At 41.9% G+C, this 10,242-nt stretch overlaps 2 protein-coding genes across 5 annotated transcripts in view; both read right to left on the reverse strand.

Moving 5' to 3' along the window:
* Positions 1-2,615, reverse strand: part of LOC126397206 (flavin-containing monooxygenase 5-like) — a 13,415-nt gene extending 10,800 nt beyond the window's left edge. For 2 of the 4 annotated variants that reach the window (XM_050055806.1, XM_050055804.1), the window contains exon 1: positions 2,230-2,615. Coding sequence is in view for 1 of the 4 variants with exons in the window: in XM_050055803.1 (XP_049911760.1) it covers positions 975-994 (20 nt within the window). In the remaining 3 variants the exon portion in view is untranslated. Of the gene's footprint in view, positions 1-974; positions 1,157-2,229 lie in introns of those variants that run through there. The other 2 variants (XM_050055803.1, XM_050055805.1) reach the window with 2 other exon arrangements.
* A 5,924-nt stretch (positions 2,616-8,539) lies between these two features.
* LOC126396987 (dimethylaniline monooxygenase [N-oxide-forming] 2-like) overlaps positions 8,540-10,242 on the reverse strand; it is a 6,281-nt gene continuing 4,578 nt past the window's right edge. Inside the window, exons 8-11 of the mRNA XM_050055403.1 lie at positions 9,828-9,949; positions 9,668-9,740; positions 9,482-9,551; positions 8,540-9,394 (exon numbers count right to left, since the gene is read on the reverse strand). Coding sequence (XP_049911360.1) covers positions 9,023-9,394; positions 9,482-9,551; positions 9,668-9,740; positions 9,828-9,949 — 637 coding nt within the window. The 3' untranslated portion in view covers positions 8,540-9,022. The remainder of the gene's footprint in view (positions 9,395-9,481; positions 9,552-9,667; positions 9,741-9,827; positions 9,950-10,242) is intronic.

Here is a 10,242-nt window from a genome sequence, read left to right on the forward strand (position 1 = left end):
TGGAGCAGGCTAGCTCCACAGAATAAATCTCCATGGTAACTTATGTCAAAACATATCCCACTTCCCCCTATCCTGCTTTTGTGAAACTGGATCAAGGATAAGTTGATCCAGGATAACCAAGATATCCCGGCTTAATCCCTTATCCTGGTTTTGTGAAACAGGCCCCTGTACAAAGGGTGCTCTCATTAGCTTAGTGCATCCTAAAAACACAAAACAATGAGTAAACTGAGTCTGAAAATGATAAGCCAGCCCTGGCTCACACCTCGGACTCCTGTGTGAAAGTCAGCATTAGTCAATAAGCTTAAGCCATTCATCCTCGATGTCATGTGTCACTCTTTAAACTAGGTCAGCTCACTTTAAATATAAAATACACAGAGTTGAGACTTGAATTTAATCACTTGGACAAATTTCTGAAATTGTGCAGCCTCATTTATAAGCCAACCAAGTTTTCTTTTGGATCTCACTGTTGACTCAAGAGCTGATTATTCCAGACAAATAAAGATCCCTGCAGTGAGAGAGGAAAAAGAGCATTTTTAAGACTTTCAATCAGGATTGTGTTGAGACAAGAGGAACTTCTCAGGGGCTACATCTAAGAAATACAAACAAAAAAAAGGTCATAAACTCAAACTGATGTTATACTGAGAAATAGGCTGGACAAAGAAGAGATCTTATTTTGGATTGCAACTCCTCTAGGCAGTAGAGATCTCTTTGACCTAATCTCAACTGCCTCAGACCTTAAGGTGCACACGTGACGAGACGTGCATGCATTGGGATCCATAAAAAAGCATTGTATGGATGGGTGTCAATAGCCAAATTGCTGCAGAGTGACGATTCTCACCCCCATGCAAATAGACAATACGTTAATTTAATCAAAATAAAAGTCCTCTGCCACATGAACATGATAGATTCCTGCTACGTTAAGTCGAACTATCTGCTGCGAAATAACATTGTCACAGTTCTGCCATTTTGCTCACCTCATGCAGTACTTTTCCATTCCACCTCTGCTCCACTCTGACTGCCAGCCACACCCATCTCATCAAGGCAACTCCACTCACCTGCTTTCAATCAGACTGGCTCAGTATAAAGACTCCTGTTCTCCACACACTCACTGCCAGAATGTTCTTCGCATGCAAGGCTCTCCAGCACTACTACTACTACTACTACTACTACTACTACTACTACTACTACTACTACTACCTACTACTACTACTACTACTACTACTACTACTACTACTACTACTACTACTACTACTACTACTCCTCCTCCTCCTCCTCCTCCTCCTCCTCCTCCTGGACTGATTTCCTGCACTAAAAAGAATATATGTGGCTCTGATAAGATTGGTGTTTGAATGTGGCAGTACTGCCTATGGATCAGCTGCCAGGTCTCATCTTAAGAAGTTGGATGTGGTTCAGGCACAGGCATTGAGTCAATACATTTTATATTGAGTTTTGCAGTCACTTACTAGAATAGTGAATAGAGGGGGTCTGGTTAAATTTATGTGGGTACCAGCACATGTAGGGGTGAGAGGGAATGAGAGGGCAGATGAGTTAGCGAAGAGGGCGTTAAGGAAAGGAAGAATAGAAATGGAAGTAAGTATCAGTAAGGCGGAGGTTAAGCGTGTCATTTGGGGGAAAACCAATCAAATGTGGCAAGAGAGGTGGGACAGAGAGGGCAAAGGGAGGCATTTATTTCACATACAAAACAGCATAAGGGTCACTAGGGCAGGTATGGGGCACAGGAGAGAGGAAATGGTGATAATGAGGTTAAGGCTAGGGCACTATTTACTTAATAAGTCACTTAAACTGGTAGGGAAGCATCAGACAGGACTGTGTGAGAGGTGTCAGGAAGAGGAGGAGTCAGTGGATCATGTACTTTTGAGGTGTAGGGCATATGGAGCACAGAGAGAGGTGATGAGGAATAGTCTGCGGGAGTTAGGGGTCCAAGAGTTTAATTTAAAAGGAGTAATGGAAATGAGTGAGAGAGCGCGAGTCTGGGTAGCAGTGAAGTTTTTAAGGGACACAGGGCTTTTTTTTATAGGGTATAAGGTAGGTTAGGAATAGTGTAGCTATATGTGTGTATGTGTGTTGTGGGAGGGGCCTATTGTCTGGTCCACACTCCAGAGCAGAAGGGGGCGGTAATGCACCTATTGCTGGATGCCAACCGCCGTAAAACAAAAAGACGAAGAAGAAGAAGAAGAAGACGACGACGACTGATTTCCTGTTGCCAACCTTGCCTGAATCCCGGTAATTTCCTCAGCCCTTTGTCCCCGACCACGAGTTCTGCTTTTGCCCTCCTGGTTTCAGTCTGCCTGTTCCTGTGGCTGTGTGGAGATTGCCTGCCTTGTCGCAACAGTGCGAGTTTCTTTGATCCAACCTGTGACTCCCTGTTGAACAGAGACTCTTGTTGGTTTGCCACACTGGTTTCAGTGTCTATGCTATGTGGATTTTCACCTGCTGGACATTTCCTCTGCATTTTCCTGTGCCTGCTGCAAACTACATTAAAGTCATTACCAACTGTACCTGTGTGTCTGCTGTGCTGCAATTGGGTCTTAAACACACCCATTTCAAACATAAGTCTCAGATGAATTTGATTCATGCAGGAACAGAAACAAAAGTGCTCTCATGTTGGAAGAGATTTCAAGATTCAGGTTAGAAAGACTTATTTAGGAAGTCAAATAACATGTTAAGTATATGGTAGGCCACAGATTAAGTAGGGCGCTACTTCAAAGTTGTTAGATTTCATTTTAAATGGTCAAATAATTTCTCTGATGCGAATGATATCAGAGGAGTATATATGCTTTACATTATAATTGCAGTGTACTTCTATCACGTCAACACAGAAACACATGCACAAACACATCCTTTAGGACATAGACATTTTGACTTGTCACAGTAGGAAAAGCACAAATGTAAATCAAATCAATGATGGTTGAATTCCATTTACCTGCTTTGCATGATGGCTCGCTGGAAGTGAACACAACAAAGCCATCGTCAGTGTCTTTAGAAATGCCTGTTTTTCCTGCTATGACAAGTCAAAATAATCTGCTGTGAGAAACGATTATTGCTACAACATTTGCAACTGAACAGCAACTTCTCAGAAGACCACCCTCAAATCTACTTTACCAGTAAAACGCCAAACCAGTTGCTAACTACACCAACACATAACATGAGCAACTTGCATCAGCCTTACCTCTTCTTCACAGGGACAGAGTAACAATGGACCAAAATTTGTTTATCAGTCAGGTTTTAACGTACAGACAGGTCAGGTTGATGAGTGACAGGCTGTGGGTCCCCTAAACAAAGGAAGTCATAAGGAAACAAATGTAGCGCACACTTTCTGGGAAGGGAGTTTTTAGTTTAACCAAGATTTTTTTGGAGTTATCAAAGGATATCAGCTTTACTAGAAAGTGCATTACAATGTCATTTCTTGTTCATATAGATATAGATGTAACTTGAAACGAAGAACAAAGGGTCTAACACAGGGTGATTAGGCGGTGGGTGGTCCCTGTTTAATAAGTACCAAAAGCCAAACTGGCTAAACAGAAGGCAAAGTGCAACCTCGAGTCAGCACAACCTCTGTAAAATGCTTTAGGTGCTGAAATTATGTGCCAGTACACAGCATTTAATTTATAAAAGCTGAGGCCAGCATTCATGTGAAACAATCTTTGAGTTCATGTAATTAATCATGTACACACCACCTCAAAAAGGCTTTTCTACTATGATGTATAAGATGAGGAAATCCAATTAGGAACAGACACTCTCAAGACCTTTGACCCAAGCACAGGATCAATCAGTAGTCTAGGGATGCTTCTTCTCTACACCTTACTGAAAAGCCAGTGTTGTAGTCTCTTGCAGCTCTGAAGCACTATGCATGTGTCTTACTGGCATCTTATACAAACCTACTGTACACACAGAGTGCCAAGGCATTTTGTGCTTGGTGCAAGCATGGATTACTGAACGGGTCTGCAGGCGCAGGCAGGGAGGGGCAGTATTTCTATTACTTGCATTTAAAATACGTATTTCAATTACATTTGAGTATTTTGTCATTTGTATTTGATGAGGCCGATAAAAAGCAAATGTAATTTGTAACAAAATACTTTTGAGTGGAGGAATCTTTGTATTTAAAATACTCAAAATACTTTCTCCACGAATCAAAAAACAAAAATAATAGGCTACACATTCTTATAATATTGGATGTAACAATATTTTTTACTTATATATATATATATGTTTTTTTTTTTAAACTTGGGCCATTCAATGGGCCCTTCAGTGACCTAGTGGTCTGTTTTACTGGACTGTGCATAACATTGGAAATTGTATGTTGTTGTGGTTGATGCTTGGGATGAGTATGCTACCAATGAATTGCCTCACGTGGGATCAATAAAGTTGTCTGAATCTAAATCTGAATCAATAGATAATATTTTAGGGTAGCCTACATGTCCCTAGCTTTTTTTCCTTTTTCTCATTTGAAAAAAGTTGAACACGGGGCTCCAAAGGCTCCAAGTTAGACAGCAAACAAGTTCACAGCACAGCTAGATTAGACTTGTCAGGCATGCTGCTCACATGGATGGACCCACACTACCAGCAGACTGATTTGCTGCTCACGTCTTCCAAGTTCAACAGATTGTCATACTAAATTGTAAGAAAACAAGCCCAAATTTGCAATAGCTGCAACCAAATTTGCTACTATCACGCCATTAATGGATGAATCATGGTTGTTCTTTCTGGCATAGTTACTTGTGGTTTCTTATTGCAGCACGTAAATTTTGAGCATTTTTGGTCAAGGACTTTTTGAGTTATTCACAACAAGATTTGAATCTGTTAGTATAGCACCACCTATGGACGAATTGTGGGCATTCTTTCTGGTATAGTTACTCATGGTCTCTAGTTGCAGTGTGCAAATTTTGAGCATTTTTGGTCAAGGACTTTTTGAGTTATTCACGAAAAGCTTTGTGGACCAACTAACTGACCGACCGACAGAGTGACCTATAGAGCTGCGGGTCGCTGCTAAAAAGAAAAAGGAAAAAAAGTATTTTCTGTATTTGAAAATAAAAAATACATGTATTTTATTTTGATACATTTATTTGAGGGGTATTTTGTATTTTGTATCAAAATACATTTTGATGTATTTTTGTCCATCTCTGGGCGCAGGGACCCAAAATGTCCAATGCCTGACCTTCACCTGCAAAATGTCACCAACAGTAACACGTAGCAACCAGGAAGAAAATCAAAATCACCACAAAGAAATGCAAATAAAGTGCAAAGAAACACAAAGTAACTACAAAATTGGCAAAACAACCACAAAAGGACACAAATTAATGACGTACAAACGTACCATGAAGAAACACAAACCACAATATGATGTATAATGATTATAAAAAGATGCAAAATTAAAATAAACTCTGTGTGTCTTGCTGCTATGTAGGAGAGGTGCTGTGGCCTTTTGCGTTTCTTTTTTCTTTCTTAGTTTCCACTGAGATCATAGGCAGAATTGTAAGAAAGTATGCCGACTACTATTTCTGCTCATGCCAATTACTAAAATTTCACAAACACACACGCACACACAGAAATATTAAAGTAAAACACGTTTATAGTAACATGGAGAAATTCAGTGTAAAACAAGACCTACCAATAAAGTTGTTACCCTAACTCAAGAAAAAAACAGATAGAAAACACAGCTGGCCTCAGTGGTACAAACATCACCATCTGAATACTGGATTATAATGCCGCTTGCATGAAACTAAACACAAATTTGTGTGTGTGATGGGTTTCTGTGTTAAAGTAACACAAAGCAGCCACAGGATGGTGCTGTTTCCCAGGTAATCTACACTCCTGGATTTACTTCAGCTCCCTGTATACATATAAACGTCTCATTCTAAGGTAACAAAGACACATTGATTTTTATTTTCATGTGATTATACACTAAAGAAAACATACTCATATTCTCTAAACCTCTAAACCCTACACACAAGACCTATTAGTTTGTGAAAGACCTCTTCTTTTAGCATGACAAGGCAAGTTTCAGTGGCTGGAGAATGCTGGACTGACAGACAGCACGGAGCCACTAATCATCGCAGCACAAGGGCCATAGAGGCCAGGGTCTACCACAGCAGATCAGACCCAAGGTGCAGGCTGTGCAAAGATGCCCCTGAGACAGTCCAGCACATAGTGGCAGGGTGTAAGATGCAGGTTGGATCAGTGCACATGGACAGGCACAACCAAGTGGCTGGGATAGTGTACAGGAACATCTGCACCCAGTATGGATTTGAAGTACCCAAATCCCAATGGGACACAACACACACCAACAGGGCTAAGATCCTGTGGGACTGCAGCTTCCAGACTGACAAACAGCTGCTGGCTAACCAACCAGACATTGTGGTGGTTGACAAACACCAGAAGAGGGCAGTGGTGGTAGATGTGGCGATACCAGCCGACAGCTACATCAGAAAGAAGGAACACAAAAAGGTGGAGAAGTGTCATGGGTTGAAAGAACAGCTGGAACAGATGTGGAAGGTCAAAGTTGACGTGGTCCCTGTGGTAGTAGGAGCACTCGGGGCAGTGACCCCCAAACTGGGAGAGTGGCTCTGGCAGATTTCAGGAACATCTGACGCCCCAGTCCAGAAGTGTGCAGTCCTAGGAACAGCTAAGATACTGCGCAGAACCCTGACACTCCCAGGCCTCGGTAGAGGACCCAAGATGAAGATGATGCAGACACCACCCTGAGAGGGTGAGAGGGTGATTTTTTATTTTATTTTATTTTTTTATATATACACATATGACCCTCCTCGGTTAGATATCAACCATCTGACCATCTGACCGAGGGGCACAACATAATGAAGAAACAATAAAAAAGAGCATCAATGCACAGAAGCATGAGGAAGCGATCACACCAAGATGAAACGCTAGAAACGCGACGCCAGTAAAACCATTGTTTTCCTATGATACGGCGCGTCTGACAGGCATTCAAGCGTCTTTTTAGACACACGTAGATGCTGAAAAGTTAAAATATTTTCAACTTTTTGAGCGTCAGATGCCAGTAGCTAGCACGCACTGAATAAGCGCTTCCAGCATTTCAAGTGTCTTTGAAGCGTCCGCGTCTCTAGTGTCTCATTTCTGTGTGATCACCCCCTAATAAGTAATATGGTAGGCTATAAGTAGTATGGTCTTGATACATTTTGAAATCGGTCCATGAATCATGTGGGAACACATAAGCACAATGGAAACTCGAGGACTGAAAGCAGCAGACTTCAGGCTGGGATAAGAGTGGAGAAAAAGGGTTAGTAACAGACTGTTCATTGTTTACCATAGGAAGTGGGTGGCTGGGGTGTGACTTTGTTTTATTTTTTATTTATTTTTTACAGTTGTCTACCAGGTGATTTTAGAGCGCTTCATGCTTCTGTCTGCTGACAAGCTTTGTGGAGATGCTGATTTTGTTTTCCAGCAGGACTTCGCACCTGCCCACAGTGCCAAAACTACTCGTTAACATTTATTGATATATATATACTGTAGCTTTCATGTGCTTCTATTGTTTTGTATGAACTGCAATCAGCATGTGTGGATTATGAGACAGTGGGCCCCTGGGCACAGATATGCAAAAGGCCCCGCCACCTCTTCTGCACGGGAGCAAGACACTAGGATGTAGTTTTGCGTCTCTTTGTCCTCATTATGCTTCTGTTTGTGGTTTTGTGTCTCTTTGTAGCTGTTTTGCTCATTTTTGTAGTTATTTTGTGTCTCTATTCATTTTGAATCTCTTCCTAGTCAGTACGTGTTAATTGAAGTGGCGTTTTAAGGCCATGTTTACACAAAAACGATCCACTGAAAACAGAATCCTTTCTCATTTTCGTTTTGAAAAAAGACAACGTTTTGATAACAATCGCCGTGCACATGGATACGCAAAAATGACCAAAACGCTGCAGTATACATGCCAGGCCAGTAGTTGGCGGTGTGATGCTTACGCTTCCTTCTACAGAGCGCCGATGTATAAACAAACAAAATGGCAACTGCATAAACGTTTGTCTGGACGGACGATGAGGTGGAGTTGCTACAGTAAATCTACACTATGATGGGGAAGCGTTGATGAATTCAATAGGGTGAGCAGCACAAGCAGAACTCGGGAGTCCGCCATTGTTGTTGTGAGGGTCGACTTTCTCACACATGTCTAGTGACTGGAACCGTAATGCGCATGTGCGAAAAGTCTCCGTTTTCAGAGGAACGGCATATTGCAAGTTTACATGACAATGGAGACGCTGCCGTTTCCAAAAAAATTGCACTCTGGAACCTGTTTTCAAAACGTTGCGTTTTCAGGCACCCAAAACGCTGCTGTCGTGTGAACGGTCGGCCAAAACGCAACTAAAGTTTACCATTTTCAGTTGAAATCGTTGTCGTATAAACGGGACCTAAAGGTGAAGGCTTTGGAGGCCCCTGACACTTTGGGCCCCCGTTCAGTAATCCATCAGGGCATACTTGTAAAAGAGAGCTTGCTCTCAACGGCCTTCCCTGTTTAAATAAAGGTTATATTAATAAACACTAAAGATAAGAATAATGATAATAAAACACAGGTTTTATTTCTTTTAATTAGCTTTCATGAGAACTCCCATGTTTCGTCTGATCCACGTGAGTGTTCATAACTTGTTCTTGGACACTGCAATTAAATGTTTTTCCTGCATCATAAGGCTTCATTTTTTTCTCTTTTTAGATATTCTTCTTGTGTCAGGATGGTCGTGTGCAGGTTACTTTAAAACTGACACATCTGTCAGAAGAGTGCAAACTACTTTCACAATTTTATAACCCCATATTATTATATGTACAATATTTGTTCACCAAATTAAAAGTGTGAGGCTGGCTCTCTCTGCACGCCCCACACAAAGTAAAAACACTAGATTACATTACGTCTGTGTACTCTCTTAGATCATTACGGATATTAAAAGCTGGATCTATAATCAGTGTCTCTTACATTTTACATCATACTGCACCATAAAGGATTTCGATCCTGTGTCACAGACTGGACCTGGATTTTATCATGTTATTGTGTGTAACCAGTGAACCAGGAGTCCCTCAAGAAAGTCTTGCACCTGTCCAGAATCTGAGCTGCACCCTGCAGCACTGGAAACATCTCACGTTTAGACAGAAGGACAGCCAATGTCAGAGCTCCTCCAAATGTGAGCAGCCAGGGAGAAAAGAGGACAGACGGCCTGCTCTCTGGTTCTGGTACCACTCTGGTCCTGAACGGCTGGGCCACCCGCTCCCACTGACTGAGGATAGCCTGACGGGCTCCGGCCCATTGTCCAGGCCCAGTGAGACGATACTGATACGGAGTGCAGGGGCCACAGAAGACCTTCGTCCAGAGCACAGGATCAGTCAGTAGTAGTCTCAGGAAGTTTGGTCGAACCCCGATCTGTGATTAGAAGGTTATCATGATGGTTGTGTCTGACACATACAATACAAATGGTAACACAACTTAATGGAGCTGAACTGAACTGACCTCCCCAGCCATGAAATCCAGGTAAGGGATGTAATCTACCTGGAGAGCCGCCTGTCGCGGGCAGTGGAAGCTGAGAAAGACAGAGTAGATTCAACACAATATATTTTAACTGATATTTTCTTTCCACAGACAGAACATAAATGATATGCCTGTACCACTGAAAGACACCAGTGTGAAGACGCTTACATTTTCATGTATCTCATCCTCTCAGAGTCAATGACTTCCAGCATTTTCTCTTTAGGTGGAAGACGGCTCAAACCTTCAAGATAAAACACACCAGCTGAAATATTTTGCCTCTCAGGCCTGAGTGTTTGTGTGTGTACATTTAAAGCTCACAACTGTTTACCAGTAAAGACTTTAACAGCCCACCGTGCCTGCAGTTCCACAGTGGGCATGATTGGTCCTTTTGTCTGAATAAGACCCATGACAGCCAGTGTGGGTTGGGAAAGAGAAGGAGGAAACAGTCTCCTAAAATAAAATAAAATAAAAACAACAACTGTAATGTCGTCCTTTAAGATTGTAATACATTACAATAATACATGACAGTCCTACAATCTTACTATATAATGACTGTGTGTCTGTTCCACGTTTTTCTCCTCACTGACTTGGTCAATCCATGTGAAATTTGGCACAGTGGTAGAGGGTCATGGGAGGATGCCAATGAAGCAATATTACATCAATTGGCCAAAGGGGGGCGCTATAGCAACCGATTGAAATGTCAAACTTTGAATGGGCATATCTCATGCCCCGTATGTGGTAGA

This window comes from Epinephelus moara, chromosome 10 (genome assembly GCF_006386435.1).
Source record: "Epinephelus moara isolate mb chromosome 10, YSFRI_EMoa_1.0, whole genome shotgun sequence".
NCBI lineage: Eukaryota > Metazoa > Chordata > Actinopteri > Perciformes > Serranidae > Epinephelus > Epinephelus moara.